The sequence below is a fragment of the Gracilinanus agilis genome, chromosome 6 (genome assembly GCF_016433145.1).
Source record: "Gracilinanus agilis isolate LMUSP501 chromosome 6, AgileGrace, whole genome shotgun sequence".
NCBI lineage: Eukaryota > Metazoa > Chordata > Mammalia > Didelphimorphia > Didelphidae > Gracilinanus > Gracilinanus agilis.
The window spans coordinates 289710530-289730288 of record NC_058135.1 but is presented as its reverse complement, the minus strand read 5'-3'; the positions used below and the strand labels follow the sequence as shown (position 1 = coordinate 289730288).

The 19759-nt window shown below is 61.7% G+C and overlaps 2 protein-coding genes across 2 annotated transcripts in view; one reads left to right on the top strand and one right to left on the bottom strand.

Annotated features, from left to right (window-relative positions):
• The first annotated feature begins 255 nt into the window (after positions 1-255).
• MAP3K11 (mitogen-activated protein kinase kinase kinase 11) lies at positions 256-12068 on the top strand. Its single transcript, XM_044680747.1, has 10 exons — positions 256-1308; positions 6250-6430; positions 6515-6663; positions 6760-6935; positions 7315-7558; positions 7709-7822; positions 8155-8290; positions 8377-8468; positions 10356-10718; positions 10980-12068. Exons 1-10 carry the CDS (start codon positions 606-608, stop codon positions 11318-11320), a joined length of 2499 nt encoding a protein of 832 aa, XP_044536682.1. The 5' UTR covers positions 256-605; the 3' UTR covers positions 11321-12068.
• Positions 12069-16114: 4046 nt separating this feature from the next.
• The window catches only part of LOC123252790 (EH domain-binding protein 1-like protein 1), a 29125-nt gene continuing 25480 nt past the window's right edge, over positions 16115-19759 (bottom strand). Inside the window, exons 13-15 of the mRNA XM_044682034.1 lie at positions 19592-19700; positions 17175-17289; positions 16115-16828 (exon numbers count right to left, since the gene is read on the bottom strand). Coding sequence (XP_044537969.1) covers positions 16729-16828; positions 17175-17289; positions 19592-19700 — 324 coding nt within the window. The 3' untranslated portion in view covers positions 16115-16728. The remainder of the gene's footprint in view (positions 16829-17174; positions 17290-19591; positions 19701-19759) is intronic.

Sequence of the window (19759 nt, the reverse complement as noted above, 5' to 3'; positions counted from 1 at the left end):
CTAGGGTGAGCCCGCCGGAGTCGCCTCCGTTCTCTGGTCACGACTCAGACTCTGCCAGCTCCCCGGCCGAAAATTCTCGGAGCAGGCCGAAGTAGGGGAGTGCCGATGGCGTCGACTCCCTTAAAGAGACAGGCATTCTTCGGCGGCGGATGGGCAGTGCGGGCTCGGTCGCTGGTGCTGAGGCTCCGGGGCGCCCAGTAAGAGGGCCGGGGCTCGTCCTTGCCGCCGCGACCCGCGGAATACCGCGGGGTGCCCGGGGGTCCCCCAGTCGGGGCCGCCCCACGGGGCAGCGTCATCTGATGCTGTTTCCTGCAGGAGGGAGAAGAGCGGAAAAAAGCGAAACTCCACCCCCGTCGCCGCCGCCCGCCGCCGCCGCCTCCCGCCTGGGCTCGACCCAGGCTCGGCCGCCTCCCGCCCGTCCCCGGGGCCAGAGTCGTTAGAGGCGGAGGAAGGAGCACAAGAGCCGGCCGTCCCCTCCCGCCCATGCCCCCCAGGCGGCGTCCCCAGGGCCCCCCGAGCCCTGCGATGCGGGGGGCCGACAGGCGGGACTGCAGGGGCCCCCGGCGGCCGCGGCCGTGGAGCCTGTGATTGTGGGGCGCCCCGCCATGGAGCCCCTCAAGAATCTGCTCCTCAAGAGCCCGCTGGGGCCATGGAGCGGCGGGGGCCGGGCCGAGGGGCCCCCCAAGGCCGCTTACCCCGGCCCGGTGTGGACGGCGCTCTTCGACTACGAGGCCAGCGGGCGCGATGAGCTGACCCTGCGCAAGGGCGACCGCGTGGAGGTGCTGTCCAGGGATGCGGCCATCTCCGGAGACGAAGGCTGGTGGGCGGGCAAGGTGGGCGACCAGGTGGGCATCTTCCCCTCCAACTACGTGTCCCGGGGCGGTGCCCCGCAGCCTGAGGTGGCCCGCTTCCAGGAGCTGCGCTTGGAGGAGGTGATTGGCGTGGGGGGCTTCGGCAAGGTCTACCGGGGTAGCTGGAGGGGCGAGCTTGTGGCTGTCAAGGCTGCCCGCCAGGACCCAGACGAGGACATCAGCGTGACGGCTGAGAGCGTCCGCCAAGAGGCGCGCCTCTTCGCCATGCTGGCTCACCCCAACATCATTGCGCTGAAGGCGGTTTGCCTGGAGGAGCCCAACCTGTGCCTGGTGATGGAGTACGCAGCCGGCGGGCCCCTCAGCCGGGCTCTGGCTGGCCGGCGGGTCCCCCCTCACGTGCTGGTCAACTGGGGGGTGCAGATAGCCAGGGGGATGCACTACCTGCACTGTGAGGCCCTTGTGCCTGTCATCCACCGGGACCTCAAGTCTAACAACAGTGAGTAGAGAGCCTCCTGCCCCTTCTGGATCCCAGCCCCCTCCTCACCTGGACCCCTTTGCCACCCCCCACCCCCACCCCCACCACGCCTCCTGGTGGGGGAGGAGAGGGCTTAGGAAGGAGAGCCTGTGAGCTAGAGAAGCACAGGATGCTTCCTCCAGGACCTGCCCTTTGAGGTGAGAAGTTGGAGCTCCAGGCTTCCACAGCTCAGCTCCCAGGAGATAGGTCAGTAGTCATAACTGCCTCCTGTCTGTTTAAGGGGTCAGGCCCCTAGGAAGTAAGAGGACCCAGTGTGTCTCCATTTAACAGAAGAGAAAACTGGCTATCTCTTTTCTGCAATATCTCACCCTACACTCCAACCTCAGGCAGAAGATTAGAGAATGGTAGGGCTTAAAGGAGCCCTTAGTGAGCATGGAATCCAAGCCCCTCCTCTTACAGGACTGCAAACTGAAGCCTGGAGAGAGGAAGGGACTGGCAGGCATCCTAGGAGAGGCCCATGGCCTTGACCGACTTGAAGAGTGCTTCTTGGGTACTTGGAGGAAAGGAGGGGTGCTGAAGGGACTGAACCAGAAAAATGTGGCTCTCTTGGGGAACTGATAGTCTGGGTCAGGAGCCCAGCCTTCCCTTCCCAACCAGGACCATGTAAGGCTGGCAGGAACAACCTCCCCACCCCCCTCCTCCTCTGACACGGGCAAACACTGACCTGGAGGAAGCAGGGATACCCCTTGAGCTAAAGACCAACTTAGGAGGTGCCTAAGTCAGTGTTTATTTCCCAGAATAGTCCAGCCTCCACCCAAAAGTCTCAGTCTCTGAGGGTGACTCTGAGAAGCTTTGGGAAGGAGACAGTAAGTTCTTTTAGGCAGCCTCACCCAGCCATCTGTCCCCCTAGGAAACCTCGATGCACAGTGCTCCCTGTCGCCTACAGTGACATTTGGCTCATCCCTGACCATTAGCTACCTAGGCCTAGTCTTCTGTGTTAGACTGTTCTCCTAGAGGACAGGAAACTGGTCTGTGCCCCCACTGGATAAATAGGGAAGGCTTTCTTGAATGTGTACTTTCTCATTTCCCTCCAAATTGTTTCTAATGAGGGCGCTGGACCAAAAGAATAAAGTCCCAGGCCCAACTTTGTCATTGATTTGCTGTGTGACCTCAGAGAGGTCTCTTCCCCTCTCTGGATTCTAGTCTCCTCAGCTATACAGGGAAGGGATTGAATTCGATGACGGCTGAGGGTGTAACCCTGCCAGTGCTGAGAAGCTGGATTTCTTGATGGCTAATGTTACCTGGCACTGTGCTGGGTCCAAAAAGGCATGTTCCTACCCCATCTAGCCAGGACAAGCCATGTGGCAGTGCTGCGTGTGTGTGCTGACGACCCCCACCCTGCCTCAGGTCTAGGGGAGGCAGGTGAGAAGGAAGTCAATGGGGGCCCAAGTGGCCAGGGAAGGCTTCTTGGAGGAAGAAGGTATAAGAAAGAGGATAAAGCACTTCAGATCTAGGGTCATGGCATTAGCAAGGGCACAGTGAGAATGCCCAGCCCAGGAGAAGATGGTTGGCATCTAGTTTGGACCAGGGCCCTAGGTCCCTGTTGAAGAGCAATGCCAGATAATTCTGGCACCCCCAGATTATGAAGGGCCTCAAATGCCAGGCACAGGAGCTGGGACTTGCCATGGTGAGAGCCATTAAAGACTGGGTAGCAAAGGAGGAAGGTCATGGGTAGCCTCCTGAGCCCAGGGGACGAGGGCTGCAGAGACTTCTCTGTCCTTTGCTCCTAGAAGGGGAGTCACCATCACTCCATGAGAAGAAGAAAGCAGGGAGAGAGAGATAGGCCACTTCTCAGGTTGTGGATGGGCAAAAGCTGACTTCACAGTCAGGGGACCTCATTCAAGTCCCACTAACTATGGGTGGCTTTGGACCATTGACCCTTTATGAGCCTGAGTTTCCTCCTCTGTTATATGGGGGATTAGAGCAGATGACTCTGAAGGCCCCTTTTAGCCCCAAGTCTCTGCTTCTCTTTTGGACCCAGACTGTCCACCTTCTCCCAGCTTCCTAAGCTAGTGGGGAGGAGAACATGGACACAAGGAAGCTCATCCTTTACTTCCTAGCTTCTTGTATCCCTGTTCCCTCTGCCCCCACCCCCCACTCAGCCCTCAGCCTCTGCCCTGGCAGGAGTGGGGATTCCCCTGTGGACCCCTGGCTTGGGGGAGGAGACTCCTGGCTTCTGTTTTTCCTCCCTTCTCTTTCCAGAGAAAATGGAACAATAGCCCAAGCCCCCGCTCTCCACCCTCCCTGCTACTTCCTGCGTTTCCTGAACCGGCTTCCTGTCCCTGCCCTGGCCTCCTCTCTCCCTCTCCTTCTCCAGACCCAGCTGGCTGTGGGGGTGGTTGAACTGGGGGGAGAGCAGAGAGGCGGGAGAGCCAGCAGCCCTTTGGCCAAAACCTGGTCTGGTTGGGATGCTGAGCCCTGATTTGACCCCTCTAACCTAGGCCCTTTTAGCCCAAGCAGAGGCTACTGGTCCTCCCAGAGCTTGGGAACCCTGCCTTCTTCTAGACTCTTCCCATCCTGGACCCAGGAGTCCTGAGTGCACTCTTGAGGGGGGATCCCTATCCTGGGGGTGGGGGTCATGGCAGAAAACAATGGGCTGATTTTCCTGTAGTGGCCTGGACAATGGGGTCCTTGTGAGCCTTGGCTGGGGGAGAGGAGGGAGGGAATTCTCTGAGCCCACGAGTCACAGGACCAAGTCTCCAGGGCTGCCCCAGCCTAGGCCAGACCTGCTCCCCTCACCCCCCGACTTTCCCAGAAGAACGTCGATGTCCTGACTGAGGTTGTTTAGAAAGGGGAAGCTGGGAGGACCAGGAAGGGAAGGAGAAGTCTGTGCACAGGGCCTGAGAGACAGAGCCAGGCCAGGGCTCCAGGGAGGTTTGAGGCCATGGAGGCCAATTGGGCCCAATTCCAGAGCTCTGGAAGCAGCAAGGAATGGCCTGGACCTTTGGGCTGTGGGCTGAGTGAGCTGAGGCAGCGAACACTCAGGCATGCTCACAGATAGGGGATGCGGAGCTCTGGGCCCTGGTTCCCTCTGGGGGTCAGCTCACTGAATTGTGGGGCTCCAGGTTCTGCCCTGAACCTAATGCATAGCCTTAGCCTGACCCTTTTTTCTCTCTGTGACTGAGGCCTCCTCTGCCAAGTGAGGGGGCTCCCGGCAATTCAATTCAGTGAGAATTTTATTAAGTGCCAGGCCCTAGGCTAATAGGACAAAAAAAATGACGAGATTCTTGTCCTCAGGGAGCTTACATTCCACTGGGGGAACTGGGCCCCTGCAGCCTTCCAGGCCCAAGTTCTAAGACCTTTCTTTTCCCCAGCTTCCCGGGATCTAGGCTGAGCTTCCATGGGGGGGAGGCCATAAAGGGCACCTATCAAGCAGCCTTGCCAACATTAGGAAGAGCGGAGAATCGACAGGTCAGAACTAGAAGGGGCCTTCAAAGCCCTGTTGTCCAGGTCTCTTCAGGAGCCTTGAGAGAGGAAGAGACTTGCCCAGGGCTACCTTGGCAGTAAGTTTTGGCGTTGGAGCCCCAGACTAAGCTGGTCCCCCCAACCAGCTTTGGAAGGAATCCCCATTCTGCTTTGGACTTCCTGTGACCTTAGGCAAGGCCAGCCTCCTCTGCTTCTGAGGTGGGACAGACACTTAGGAGCCTTGTAGGGGGGCCAGCTGCAAGAACGGCTCCGTGGGCAAGGGAGCTCCCTGCTCACAGGTCCAGAGGCCATCCGGGCCTTACACACAAGGAAACAGGCCTGGGGAGAAGCCCACGGAGGGGGCATCAGAAGTGCCCTTGGCTCCTCCCCTAGTACCTGACTGCCCAGCACAGGTAAAGGCAGCAGGAGGGCTTGAGGGCAGGCTGAGGTCCACCAGGAAACAGGAAATGAAATGAACAAGAGGCAGCCCCCGCTTCCCTCTCCTTGGGCCTGGTTGTCCTGGTGCCCGCTGGAGCCCTGGGAACCCCGGGTTCGAATCCCTCCAGAGACACTCCCTGGCTGGAGCTCAGCTGGGATGGTGGGCACAGACTCCCCAGGGCCAAACCTGAAAGCTTTCCGTCAATGTTGGAGATGATTCTTCCTTTTTAATCCTTGTTAAGCACCAGATCCCACAGACCCAGGCGAGGCACCCGGGGCTTTGTGGGCTATGAGGAGGGGGAAAGCATTTCTTGAATGGCTGCATTACAAAAGTGATCTGGAGGTGCCACTGTCCCCATTGTAGAGGTAAGGAAACTGAGGCACACAGTGGTTCAGTGACAGCTAGTAAGTGTCTGAGGCAGGGTTTCAACTCTGCTCTTCCTGACTGTGCCACCACCTCGCTGTCAAGCTGGAAAGGCCCCCACCTGGTGTACTCCCTGCCTGCAGCCAGAGGGGAGTGGCAGGGGCAAAGCGGACGGTGTGAGGAGGAAGGGATTGCAAACACCTGGAGGGGTCTGTGAAGGCCACCCGGAGGAGCTGGCACCAGAGCTGAGCCTTATGGGGAAATGAGGCCCCCAGGAGGCAGGGCTGCATTCTGGGCATGGAGGGCTGCTTTAGCCAAATGCTTGGAGGCAGGAGACCACGTAGGAAGTGCAGGGAACGGCTGCCCGACCAGCGGGTGGTTAGAAGGTGAAGTCTGGTCAGAGGTGGGTTGCAGCCAAAGCACAAAGCGCTTCCCTGGCACTATTTCCTCCCAGGGTGATTAGGGAGACCCCCAGAAGGTTTTTGGAGCTGGCAGCAGCAGCCATGGCAGGCCGTAGGCTGACCCGTGGTGTCCGGGGCACTGCGGGCCATCCGGCCTTTCTGCCTCTGGGTCCTCCCGGAGTTGGCCATCCATAAGGGCTTGGGGGGCCATGCAGGCTGCCCGGCCACTGAGCAGAACCCTCGCTCCCTGGGGCTTCCATTGCCTGCTCACAGGCTCTCTGTTGCTTCCCCCAGTCCTGCTACTGCAGCCCGTGGAGGGGGACAACGTGGAACAGAAGACCCTGAAGATCACTGACTTCGGCCTGGCCCGCGAGTGGCACAAGACCACCCAGATGAGCGCGGCGGGCACCTATGCCTGGATGGCCCCTGAAGTCATCAAGGCATCCACGTTCTCCAAAGGCAGCGACGTCTGGAGGTCTGAGGGCCCCCACCAGGAGGGGAGGGCAGGGCAGGGGCAGGAGGCTGTGGGGGCCTCACTCTGTCTTCCTCTGGCCTACAGCTTTGGGGTGCTGCTGTGGGAACTGCTGACCGGAGAGGTGCCTTACCGGGGCATCGACGGCCTGGCCGTGGCCTACGGAGTGGCTGTGAACAAACTCACCCTGCCCATCCCCTCCACCTGCCCAGAGCCCTTTGCCCAGCTCATGGCCGGTAAGGAGCCCGAAGCCCCGGGGCGGCTGGGGAGGGGCCGGAGCATGCCGGGGAGGCCAGAATGCACGAAGGCAGCACCCCCTCTTCTTCCCCCAGACTGCTGGGCACAGGACCCCCACCGCCGGCCAGACTTCTCCGTCATCCTGCAGCAGCTCTCAGCCCTGGAGGCGCAGGTGTTGAGGGAGATGCCCCGCGACTCCTTCCACTCCATGCAGGACGGCTGGAAGCGAGAGATCCAAGGCCTCTTTGACGAGATCCGAGCCAAGGAAAAGGTGCCGGACCCTGGGGGGTGCCAAGGGACGGCGGCTCCTTGGGCTGGGGGCCGCCCGGACTGGGGGAGGCCTGGCTTCAGGGATACCGGGGCGGGGGCGGGGCCTAAGTACGGGCGGGATGCCTACGCCCTGGAGGACCTGGAGGACCTGGAGGAGGTGACTCTGGAGTCGGCCCGAGAGTAGGGCTCGTGGCTCTTCCAGCTCGCAGTCCGGAGGTGGGGTGGGGATGGGGTCTGCTCTTGGGGAACCCAGCCGCCGGGCCCCCGAGGAGGACGAGGAGGACTGCTCAGCCCTGGGAGGAGGGGCAGGAGAGGGGGCCCGGGGGCGTGGCTCCAGCGCCCCTCACGCCCCGCCCCGTCCCGCCCCGCCCCGCCCTCAGGAGCTGCTGAGCCGAGAGGAGGAGCTGACCCGGGCTGCGCGGGAGCAGCGCTCCCAGGCCGAGCAGCTGCGCCGCCGCGAGCACCTGCTGGCGCAGTGGGAGCTGGAGGTGTTTGAGCGCGAGCTGACCCTGCTCCTGCAGCAGGTGGACCGCGAACGGCCGCATGTGCGCCGCCGCCGAGGCACCTTCAAGCGCAGCAAGCTGCGGGCCCGGGACGGGGGCGAGAGGATCAGCATGCCTCTGGGTGAGTGGGCGGGGCTGCTTGCTGAGGGCTGGGGGCCTGCCAGAAGCCTATTTGCATACTGCCTTGTGATTGGCTCGGGGTGGGGGCGGGGCCTGGGAGCTGCTGCTGAGACCTCCCCCCTTACCTCCTTCTCCCCTCTGCCCACCCCAGACTTCAAGCACCGGATCACCGTGCAGGCCTCTCCTGGCTTAGACCGAAGGAAGAACGTCTTTGAGGTCGGGGCTGGGGACTCGCCCACCTTCCCTCGCTTCAGGGCCATCCAGTGTAAGACTCCCAGCCCTGGTCCAGCTGGCATGGGGGCCCCTCTCCCCCAAGCCCAGCCCACCTGGCTCAGGCCCCCCCCTTGTGGAGCAAGGAATCAGGGAAATGTTAGCCCCAGAAGGGGGCTTTATTTCACAGGTGGGGAAACTGAGGCCCAGAGAGGCTGCTGCCTGCCTTGTGCAAGGTGGCACAGGGTCTCGGGGACACCGCCTTCCTCTGGGATCACGTCTCCTCTGCCACCCTTCTCCTTAGCACTCCTGCTGCCTGCCCAGCCATGGGGGAAGGATGGGGGCTCCTGGCCAGGCCCTCCCTGAGCTGATTCCTTCCCTCTTCAGTGGAAGCTGCAGACACAGGACAGGTTTGGGGTCGTCAATCCCCTCGACGCTTGGAAGACCCAGGAAATGGGGAGCGTCGGCCATGTTGGGCCTGGGGGCCCGGTTCCCCTAAGCCAGGGGAGGCTCAGAATGGGAGGTAAGTGTCCTGAGGGAACCCTAGGGGGCCACCTCCCTCCTCTGCCCCTCCCCACTCTCCCCTGCTCACCTCTTTTACCTTCCCAGGAGACGGTCCCGAATGGAGGAGACGACCTGGTACCTGGACTCCAATGAGCCTTCCCCTCTGGGGTCCCCATCCACACCCCCCACACTCAATGGTGAGTGTTCCCTTGCTGGGCCTCAGCCCAGATCTTCAGCTTGTTCCTTCAGGAGACCGTCCTGAGCCCCCCCCAAACTGCGTGGGGCCCGGGGCCTGCTGGAAGAAGGGCCGGCTTCCTTCTCTTTGCTAGAGGACTAGAGGCTCCCTTCCATGGGGACCCAAAGGGGCCTCCCCGTCGGGGCAGGGCATCGCCAAGGCGAATGAGCTGAGTCGATGGCCTTGAGGAGGCGCTAGCTACCCGGGCACCGCCTGATTCTGGCTGCCGCCTTTGTACCTGGGTTATCACGCTCCTACCTCTACGCCTTGGCAGGCTGTCCTCGCCGCTGCCTGGAGCGTCCCCTCTCCTCACCTCTTGGGAAGCTTCCTTCCTAGGATGACTGTGATGGTCAGCTCCCAGGGAAGCCTAGCCCTGCGTGGCCCTTCTCTGGGTGCCTCTTGTGCCCCCCAAGAGTCTGCCAGCTCCATGAAAGGCAGGAACTCTCTTTGTATTCAGTCTCCGGCCAGTGCGCCCCCATCCTGGTGTTTGTTAAGTGCTGGGGAATGGCGGTGGCCAGGGCCGGGGGTGGCCTTTAGGTAGTTGTTTCAGGGAGGCCCAGAGGACGAGCAGAGCCCCCTGGCCCAGCTGAGAAAGGGGCCCCTTTTACCAGACTGGACCACATGCCTGTCCCTCACGATGCCTAGCACAAAGCCGGGTATGGAATAATGGCTCACTAACCGGGGCCCATCTGGGCCTTCAGGCTCTTTTAGAATAACAGCGTGGCTGGGTTTACAGAGGCCCCAAAGCCCTTCCCTCCCTCACGTGCATCCCCATTTGTGGGCAGGGACTAGACTGCGGCGCCCGGGCCTAGTGTCGTACGGGGGCAGAGGGGTGGGGGGAAGACTGAGGCCTCCGACCCTGAACGTAATTAGCTCTTTTCCTGTATCTTGTGGACAGAAAGCTAGCAAGCATCAGGCAAGATCAGAAGCCAGGCCTTCCCGCCTCCTCAGGGCCAGCGCTCCGTCTGTGGTGCCTCACTAGGCCAAGGGGCTCCAGTGCCGGGGGGGGGGGGCCGGGGGGGTCTTGGACCGCCAGACAGGGTGCTGTGCTCAGGCCAGGGTGTCCCTGGACAGAGGGATGGGGACCACGGGGCGGTGTCAGCCCTCCTGGGGGACTAGGAATACTTTAGGGGCAAAAGAGGGAGTCAGGGAGGCCCAGTGAACTCAGGGAGGACAAAGCCTCTGGCCAGACTGCCCAGGAGAGGGTCCCCGAAGAGGCGGGGGGCTCAGAAAGGAGCCGAACTTGGAGGGGGACGGAGGACCTAGCCTCGTCCGTGCTCCCACGCCAGTGCCCCAAAGAGAAATCGGCCCCTCCGAGCTCAGCCAGCATTTATTGAATACCTGCTGTGTGCCGGGCACAACGGTCATCTCTGGGAAGCTGAAGACAGAAAGCCGAGACCGTGTCTGTCCTTCTCGGGGAGGGAATCCCATGCACTAGCCAGGGCAGAGCAAGGTGGACACGCGGTGGGGGGCCTCAGGAATGGCCTCGGGTCCAGGGATGCTTGGCAGCCACTGAAGCCCCTTGAGCAAGGGAGTGACCAGGCCAGTGACTTGGTCAGGCCTGGGTTTGAAGAATTACCATTTAAGAGGGTGGGAAGAGTCCACTAAGTGGCTCAGGGATGGGGTGCGAGGCCTGCAGCCAGGGGGGCCTGGGTTCAAGTGACCTCAGGCACCTCCTAGCTGGGTGACCCCAGGCAGGACACGTTGGAGCGGAGCAGTCTGGACAGACTTGGTGCACAGAGAGCCTTCGGGGAGCTCTTGTGGTGGTCTGAGGCGGGGAGGGCAGAGCCCCCCAGTTCTGTCGGAGGTGCCCACCCTCACCGACACCCCCACTCTGTTCCCGCCTCAGGCGACGTCCGCCCCCCGGAGCCCGAGGAGCCGCGGCGGCCAGGCCCCTCAGACCGGAGCGGGACCCCCAAGATCATCCAGCGTGCCCTGCTCCGGGGCACAGCTCTGTTAGCCTCCCTGGGGCTGGGCCGGGACCTTCAGCAGGCTGGCAGCGGGGTGCGTGACAAGGGAGATGCCACCCCCGAAGAGGCGCCGTCTTCGCCCCCCTCCCCCCTCATCCGCTTCTCTCCCAAAACGCCAGAAGCCCCGACCTCGCCCCTGAGCCTGGACACAGAGGTGCCTCCCGGCCCCCCACTGCTTGACCTGGGCACCCCTGGGGGGCAGCCCTCTGCCAAAAGCCCCCGCCGAGAGGAGGAGACTCGGGGTAAGAAGGCTCCGGCCTCAGGTGCGGGACCTGGGAAGGTGGGATGTCCAGAGGGGCAGCGCCCGAGGGGGACCTTCCACCGCAGAGAGCTCGTGCTGAGGGGCCGGCCCAGGAGCTCGTTACGGGCCCAGATGCCCGGCTGGAGTCTGTCTCCGGCCTTCCAGGCCCCGGCTCCTGCGGGAACCTCGTCCCTTTGGGTCTGGGGGAGGTGGAGGCGGGCCCGGGGCCCTCTTGTACTAAACTGAGTCCCCTTTCTTGCAGGGGGAGCCGTCTCCCCGCCTCCTGGGGCCTTCCGTTCTCCACCCGGCACCCCCCGATCCCCAACGCTGGGCCTCATCAGCAGGCCTCGGCCTTCGCCCCTCCGGAGCCGCATTGATCCGTGGAGTTTTGTGTCCACCGGACCCCGCCCGTCCCCCCTTCCATCTCCACAGCCTGCCCCACGCCGGGCCCCCTGGACCCTGTTCCCAGACTCGGACCCCTTCCGGGACCCCCCGCCTTTCAACCCTTTCAGCCCAGGGTCCCCACAGAACAGCAGAGCCCAGACCAAAGACATGGGGGGCCAGGCTCCTTGGGGAGCCACAGGACCAGAGGGGAGCCCCTGAGTGAGGCGGGAAAGACATACCTGATGAGGCGGGAGCGTCTCAGTCTTAGGGACCTGGCCCTGGGGAGGTGGATGCCCCCAAGGGGGACCTTCAGCCAGAGGGGGGCCCTCTCTAGAAGTCTCTGTATACACTGGAAAAGGAGAAAGGGGCCGGACCCCCAAAAGGCCACTATATCTGAGGGGCTGATGGTCCCTGCCTACTACTCCCCCAGTCCCTCTGGAAGGGGCTGAGCAGCCTCTAGGAGCCGGGGACCCCTTCCCAGCTGCCTCAGTTTCTTCCAGAGGCTCTTGGTTCTCCTCCTAAGACGGCCCCTTTTCTTTGAAGGGGCACAAGATGGGGATGAAACCTCCCTTCCCTGGAACACTACGCTGCACCTGAAGCCTTAACACTGGACTGAGGGGAAGTCCAGAGGGGAGGTCGGGTCCCCCCCCACCTCGCTGACCAATAGGGGGCCTCTGAAGCCACCCCCTTGCCCCTCTTCTTCCCCCGCTGGGGCTCTACACTGTAACTGGCTGGTTTAAGGGGGACCAAAACCTGTCTCAGGGAATCGCTGTCCGCCCTTCCCTGCCCGGGAGGGGAGGCAGGGAGTGCAAGGTTCGGTGGTCGTGGGCCCTGGGCACGAGGGGAGGGGGCGGGGCTGGCCGCCCCCAGCACCCGGAGGGCCCCCCCGGCTGCACCTCGCACCCCTGTCCTGAGACCCAGACCCCGGGCTCCGTGCTACTGAAACCAAATAAACTCCTAAGCTGGCTGCCCGCCTCGCCTCTTCTCTTCCTCTTCGGGCCCAAAGAGCTGAGCTGCGCCCAGAGTTTGGGAGACGAGTCCGTCGAGGACTGTGCGGGGCTTCCGGCCCCAGACAAAGGACACCCGGCCCGCCTCCGGAGCTTTTTGGTGTTAAAAATGAACATTTAGGGGTAGCTGGATGGAGAGTCTGGCCTGGAGATGGGTCCTGGGTTCCAATCTGGCCTCGGACCCTTCCTAGCAGGGTGACCCTGGGCAAGTCACTTCACCCCCATGGCCTGGCCCTTACTGCTCTGCTGCCTTAGAATCAATTCTAAGGGAAGGGAAGGGAAGGGCTTAAAAAATTAAAAATAAATAGTATTAATAATGTTAATTTATGATTTAGAAATCAAACATTTAAATTTTTAAAAGAATTATTTTAAGATTAAACAACAAATTTAAGCAAGAGTCTCTGCCCTCGAAGCTTCCAGTGTAAAGGGGTTCGGCCTTTGTGTCCTCAGTTTCCTCACCTGTGACATGAAGGCGATGGTCCAGAAAAATCAGCTTAGAATCAGTGCTGGGTGGTGGTTCCAAGGCAGACGAGCAGTTAAGTGACTTGCCCAGGGTCACCCAGCTAGGAGGGGCCTCCAGGCCAGGCTCTCCATCTGCCGAGCCCCCCGGCGGCCCCCCAGATAATGTCTTAGGATCTCCTCAGCTGTGGACCCGCCACACTCTGTCCCGGCCTCCCTGGGTGGAAAGGGGGAGGGAGGAGGAGGGAGTCCCAGGCCCTGTGGGTGCTGCTGGTGGTGGAGTGTGCTTGGCCAAGTCTCTTCCCCTCTGCTTGGGGTTCGGGGGTCTGAGGAGCTTCTGTCACCCTCGGCGGGTCCCCGGCCTCAGAGGACTCCAGGCTCCTCCCTCATCCTGGCTCTCGTGCCCAGGAAGATGCCCCCGGCCGCCCCTCCCTCTCCATTCACCCACGTGGGCACCACCCCAGTCTTCCTGCCTGTGCTCAGCCCTTCCGAAGGGGAAGCCTGTGCCACCCCCAGCCCCGCTCGAGGGCCAAGGCCGGCCATGGGGCCCGGGGCCGCTGCTGGCTGCTCCTGGCCTGTTACCTGGCCTTCCTGCCACCGGCCTCTGCCGTGTTCACGGCCGTCGAGGGTCGCCCTCAGCACAGGCTCCAGGAGCAGCTGCTGAGACCCCTGGCTGGCTTCCAGGCAGACCACCAGGATTGCCTGTCTCCTGGGGAGCTGGACGTGCTGCTGGAGGCAGTGCTGCGAGCCCAGGCCAATGCCACAGCCTGAGAGCCGGGACTTTGCTTCTGCCCTGTTCTTTGCCCGACCCTGGGGGAGAGCAGTGGCGGGGGGCAGCGCCCGGGGTCTCCCTCTCCCTGCCCCAGAGCTCCTGGATGGGGCAGCCCAACGCCAAAGCTGCAGCTGCCCCCCAACTCCCACAGGGGGTGCAGGGGGACACCCCACAGTCCCCGACGCTCCCCAACGGGAGCTCCAGTTTATCCACCAGGAGGGCTGCTCCCTCCGGAGCCTGGCCAGGGCCGGACCCCAGAACCTCAGGCTCTGAAGGACCCTGCCTCGGGGCAGGGATGGAGGGCTCACGGCCCCCCATGAGGCAGCTTGGGGGGATTTCCTGGGATGGAAAGACCCCAGACCCAGCTCTTTGCTCCCCTGCCCTCCCCCATTGCTCCTGGCTCTGTCCTCTGCAGCCAAAAAGAGCCCATCAGAGTCCCCTCCCCCATGAGACCCCCCATATCAGAAGGTGGGGAAGACTCAGCCCCCCCCCCCGACTCTTCTCTGGGCCAGGCCCCTCGCCGTCCGGCCACCCTCGAGCTGGGACGGCCCCCAGAGGTCCCCTCTCTGTAGTAACGTAGGCAGAGCTCTTTGGGTTTGGCAAAGCAAGTGGCAGGGCCGGGTGACTCAGTGGGTACAGCCCCGGTGCCGGAGTCCGGCCTCAGACACTTCCCAGCTGGGTGACCCTGGGCCAGTCACAGAACCCTGCCTGCCTCGGTTTCCTCATCTGTAAAACAAGCTGGAAGAGGAAATGGCCACTTTGGGTGAGGGAGGACAGGAGAGCCGAGGGCAGAGCCCAAGGGCAGGGGGCCTCCCCGGCCCTCAGGGAGCTCCTGCTTCTGAGGGGAGGCAAGACCCCAGGAAGGCCGAGGGACCCTCGGCCTTGGGCAGCAGCAAGCACGTGGAGGGCCTCTTCTTCCTCTTCCTTTTAAACCCTGACCTGTCTCACAAAGGAGACGATCCACTGCCTTCCTGCCCAGGGGCACCCAGCTAGGAAGCGTCTGAGGGCAGATTTGAACTCAAGTCCTCCCAACTCCAGGTCCGGCTCTCTCCCCTGAGCCACCCAGTGACCCCAGGCTTCTCCATGAGAGTCATTATTTAAATGGATGTTCCCAGGGCTCTGGGGTTTGGGGTTGGAGACGGTGCTCAGGCTTTGGGGGTAAGTGACTTGCCCAGGGGCATGCAGCTAGGAAGTGTCTGAAGTGAGATTGGAACCCAGGGCCTCTTGTCTCCAGTCCCAGGGTTCTAACCATTGTGCTACCTCGCTGCCTCGCGGGAAGAGCTGTTTCACGGACTGGGCAGCTTCTCGAGGAGTGAGCCCCCCGTCCTTAGAGACCAGAGCCTTGGAAGCCTGACCACCCACAAGGGAGATCTCGCACCCGGGGCCCATTACTGTCCTTGGGAGGCAGGGCTCCCTGAGGAGTCTCTCTTGGGGATGGGGGGGGCTGCTCCCAGACATTCAGGCTGACTCTGGAGTGGGGGAGGAAAGCGTTCCTGGGACCCCTGGGCTCCCTGCCTCCTTGGAAGACTTCTGGGAGTCTGGGGGCCACCGAAGGACTCTGGTGGGCCTCTGAGAGGGCCAGAAGGCCCCCCGCTCAGCCCCTCTATCTGTCCGGGTTATGGCCAAATCTGCTGTCTGATGGGGGCAAAGGCTTCTGCGTGGGCTACGTGGTCCTCCGCGGGCACCTGGCGAGCTGGGGTGCCGCCCGCTGCAGCCTGGCCCCCGCCAGGGTCCCAGCACAGCAGGCCTCGCTGCTGGGGCTGCTGGTGGGGGGCGTCTTGGTCCCGCTTCCTGCCCTGCTGCTCTGGTGCCGGGAGGGCGGCCGGAGCCTGCTGGAGTCCTATTTCTGCTTCGTGTCCCTCGTGCCTGGCCACGACCACCCTCCGGCCCTCTGTTGGCTCTCCTACCCGGGGCTCATCTGTGAGTTAAGGGGAACCCGGGGCAGGGCTCGGGGGGCTTCTCTGGGGCCCGGAACCAAAAGAAGCCCCGATGGGGGGACCCGGGCACCGACAGAGCCGATATTTGAACGCGGCTCTTCTGGCTCCAAACCGGCGCCCTCCTGGGCGAGTTCAGGAACGGGGGAGAGCGGGCACAGCCAGACCCGCCAGGGTCCGAGGCTTTAGGGGATAACCGGCCTCTGGCGGCCAAGCACCCCCAGGGGAACCCGCCGCTTCGGGGATCTTCCCAGCATCAGGAAAGGACGCCCGCGTCTTGGGGTGTTTTCAAGGGTTAAGAGAGGGGCAGCTGGGAAGCTCGGAGCCCAGCCTGGAGCCGGGGCTTCCAGCATGGCCTCGGCCCCTTCCTGGGGGGGAACCCTGGCTGAGCCACTTCAGCCCCAGCCCCGGCCTTTAAGGCTCTTCTGCCTTGGAACCCACAGACAGGGTGGATGCCAAGAGGGAAGGTCAGGGGCGACCTGAAGGCCGGAGAGGGCAGTGCTAGACCTGGGGGGCTGTGGGAGCCCTCCCTTCCCCCCACTACCTGTCCGAGCCTCTGGGGGGGGATTCAGCCTCTGGAAGGTCCGACCCTTCCGGTCTGGGCCATGTTGGGGGCTGAACCCCGAGACCTTCCCTTATCTCCCGCCAGGGCCAGGCTACCTGCTCCTGGGCCTCTTGGCTGGATCGGCCTCGGAGCGGTGCTAGTGGTTCGGCCGTGTGACTCAGGACCTTCTCCCCCCCCCCCCCCAGCCCCCCAGGGCAGAGCAGGGTCCGAGGGGGAGCGCCGGCCCACGGGACCCGAGGGGGAGGGGAACTCGCCAAAGGCCACAGACTCGCCAGGTTTAAGGTCCAGGCCTCAGCATTTTATTGTCGTCTCAACTCCTCAGCGTCCTCATCAGCGGAACGGGGGTCACTCCGGCCCCGCCAGGGAAGTCCCGCCCCCTTCGGCCCACCCCTCCCTCCTCCGAACCCACGGGGGAAGAAGGGAGCGGCCCCGAGGCACAATTTATTGCGGACACGCGCCGCGGCCTCGGCCATCTGGGCCTCTGCGCCCCGCCCCCAGCGAGAGCCCCGAGACCCGGTCCTTGCTTGGCCCCTCGGCCCCAGCCGGTCTCGCGACTCCGGCGGACGCCCCGAGCCCGCCGATCCTCTCCTCGTAGAGGATCGCCAGGGGCGGCCACGCACACGCAAATACACACGTACACAAGCACACGCTTCAATAAATAGGGCCTGGTGGGCGGGGTCTGGTCCCCCCACGCCCGGGGCCTGCTGCAAACCAGGTTCTACAGCGGCCTCTGGTGGCCACGCGCGGAAAGGCACGCGTGGGGCGGGGCGGCCAGCAGCTCCTCTGAAGAGAAGACCCGCACGGAGGCGACCCCTGCCCCCCACCCCCACCCCGGAAGGGGACTGGCCGGAGTCCGAGGCCAGGCTTCTCTCGGCACGGCTCGGTTGGGCTCAGCTCAGCAGGCAGCGTTCCCGGCGGCTCAGCTGGCGGCTCAGCTTCCGACGCCGCTGCTCCAGGCCCCGCTCCAGCCGCTCGTCCTCCTCCAGGGCTCTGGGAAACAAAGAGTTAACGTCAGAGCTCGCTGGACCCTGAGGCCAGACGAAGGGGCTCGAGGGCCCGTGGGACCGGGCCACCTAGCAGCTCTGTGGTCGGGGGCAAGTCTCGCCCCGGGCCTCAGTTTCCTCCTCTGTAAAAATGAAGGACTTGAATCTTGATTTCCGGAGGTCTCTCTGAACGCTCCCCAGCCGGAGAGCGATGACCCCCTCCCCGCGCCCACTAGCCCGCGGGTCTCCCAGATCTGGATAGGTCTGAGCAAGCAACACCAGATGTGTTGTGTGTGTCCTGGGCCATCCCCCCTCCCCAGGGCAGGGCACCCGCCACAGCTGGCAGCACTCACGTCCTCTCCTTGTTATCCAAGTCTCGCACCAGCTCATCGCGCTGGTTCACCAGGGACACCAGTTCCTCCAGCAGGAGCTGCTCCCGATGCTGCTGGGCTTCCGTTTTGAGCCAGTCTGGGGGTGGGAGAAGACCAGCTCTAAAGCTGTCCCTTAGGGCGGTGTGGGGGGCTGCGAGTCTTGTCCCCCCCAGTGGCTTGTCTCTCAGTGGCACTTGGGTCTCATCATTTCAAATCAGTGAACATTTATAAAGGGCATCCTCTGCTCTGGGGATACAACACCCCCAGGGGAAAAGCCAACCAGCCTGTGACCTCCAGGAGCTGAGGGTTTACTAGCGTGCCCAGAAAGAAGGCTAATCCCACGGAGACCATGGAGGAGAGACACAGGACACCCAAGGTAGAGAGACTGGGAAAGCCCTGAGAAAGGAAAGCGACATCCACACAGATGCTGACACAGACATCAACACACAAGGGACACTGTATGGGAGGGGTCTGAGAAAGAGACAGAGAGATGATACAGACAAATAGACTGAACAGGAAAGCTGTGAGAAGGAGCCAGACATAGACATAGACACAGATGCAGATAGACATCAATATGCAAGCTAGACTGTATGGGAGGGACTTAAGAAAGGGATGGATGGAGATATAGACATAGACACAGAAGGATCCACAAAATAGACTGCATAGGAGGGACTGGAAGAGGGGTAGAGAGGGAGAGGAGATTCAGATAAGTGAAAAGAAAGGGAAGGATTTCTTCTTCCTGACAGAAATGAGGAAGGAGTGCCTACCAGGCCTGGAGGATGGCCAGGGCACTATATGGAGGCAAGAGATCCCTGGCTATTTTGATCAACATCCATGTTTCCAACTGTCATCTTTACACGGAGGATTCTCAGATCTATTTTTTGAGCCCTAACTGAGGCAACTAGGGGTACAGTGGAGTGCTAGGTCAAGACAACCTGAGTTCCAATCTGGACTATGGACAAACCACTTAATCTGCTTGTCTGTTTTCCCATCTGTTAAAAAGGGGTAAGAATAGCACCAACACCCCAGGTTGTGGTGAGGAACAAATGGGATAATAGTAATAAAGCAGCTGGCACACAGTAGGTGTTTAATAAAAGCTTACTCCCTCTCTCAGACCTCCAGTTTTGCAGTTCCAACTGTCTTTTGGACATCTCCAAGTCCTATAAACATCTTAAACTCAACATGTCCAAAATGACCTCATTCTGTTGCCCCCTAAACTATCACCTCTTCCCAAGTTCCCAATTACCATCCCTATTAAATCTCCCTAATTACCATCATCCTTCCAGTCACCCAGCCTTGCAACCTAGCAGTTATCCCATTCTCCTCATTCTCTCACCTCGCTGCCTCCCATATCCAATCAGCTGCCAAGTCCTGTCATTTCTACCTTGTTTGCACTCCCCTTCTCTTCTCTGACCTACTCCAGCCCTGGTGCAGGCCTCATCCCCTCACACCCAGACTATTACAATGGCTGCTGGGAGTGGGAGGTCTGATGCCTCCAATCTCTCTCCACTCCAGCCCATCCTTAAGGGATTTTCCTAAAAAGCAGTAATCAATAAACTCTGGTAGCTCCCCGTGGCCTCCAGGATCCAATATAAAACCTCTGATTGGCTGGGAAGGTCCTCCACAACCTGTCCTTTTCTATCTTCCTCCCCATGGCATCCCCTTTTATGCAGTGACACTGTCCTCCTGGCCATTCCCTGGACAAGACCTTCCATCTCCCACCTCCGGGCATCTCCTCTGCTGTCCCCCAGGCCTGGTGGCTCTCCCTCCTCACATCTGATTCCTGGCTTCTCTAGCTTCCTTCAAGAAGCAGCTAAAATCCCTCCTTCTCCAAGGAGCCTTTCCCAACCTTCCTGCTGTCCCTCTGCAGGTTACCTCCAGTTTACCCTGTCTCTAGATGAGTGTTTGTTTGTTGGGTCCTCCGTTGGCCTGGGAGCTCCTCAAGAGCAGAGACCTTCCTTTCTACTCCTAGAACCTGGCATAGGGCCTGGCACATAGGAGGAGCTTAATAAATGCTGGTCCACTCCCGCTGACTGAGGGAGGACAAGAGGAGACTGGGAACCAGCCAAGGGGACGGACCCATGGGGCTTGGAGAGGGGAATGAGTGTCAGGGAGCAGAATGGATGAAGCCTGGCATGGGAGGGTGAAAGCCAGATTCGGGTGCGCCCTCAATTCTGGCCTAAAGGGCTTGGATCTCATGCCAGAGACGATGGGAGCCACTAAAGTTTCTGAGCAGGACAGTCACTGGCTCAGATCTGGGCCTTCGAGAGATGCCGTTGGCAGGTGCTTGCAGGGTGAATGGGAAGAGGAGAGAAGAGAGAGAGAGAGGCAGGAGAGCAGGGAGACCCCTGCGGGGTTCTCACGCCCATCTCTGAGTACTCCCGGGCCCACTTGTTTACCTTCAATGGCCATCATGGCCCTCAGCTCCCTGCTCAGGAGCTCGAACCGTCTCTCCAGGTCTTGTTCTTCTATCCTGCAACAGGAAGGAAGGAAGGAAGGAAGGAAGGAAGGAGGGAGGGAGGGAGGGAGGGAGGGAGGGAGGGAGAAAAGAAGGAGGGAGGGAGAAA

Bases quoted from the DNA above. Each gene is read 5' to 3' on its own strand.
- MAP3K11 (XM_044680747.1), top strand. From the start codon at position 606: ATGGAGCCCCTCAAGAATCTGCTCCTCAAGAGCCCGCTGGGGCCATGG. The intron at 1,309-6,249 runs GTGAGTAGAGAG...TGCTTCCCCCAG, and splicing joins GGACCTCAAGTCTAACAACA to TCCTGCTACTGCAGCCCGTG. The intron at 8,469-10,355 runs GTGAGTGTTCCC...TTCCCGCCTCAG, and splicing joins CACACCCCCCACACTCAATG to GCGACGTCCGCCCCCCGGAG.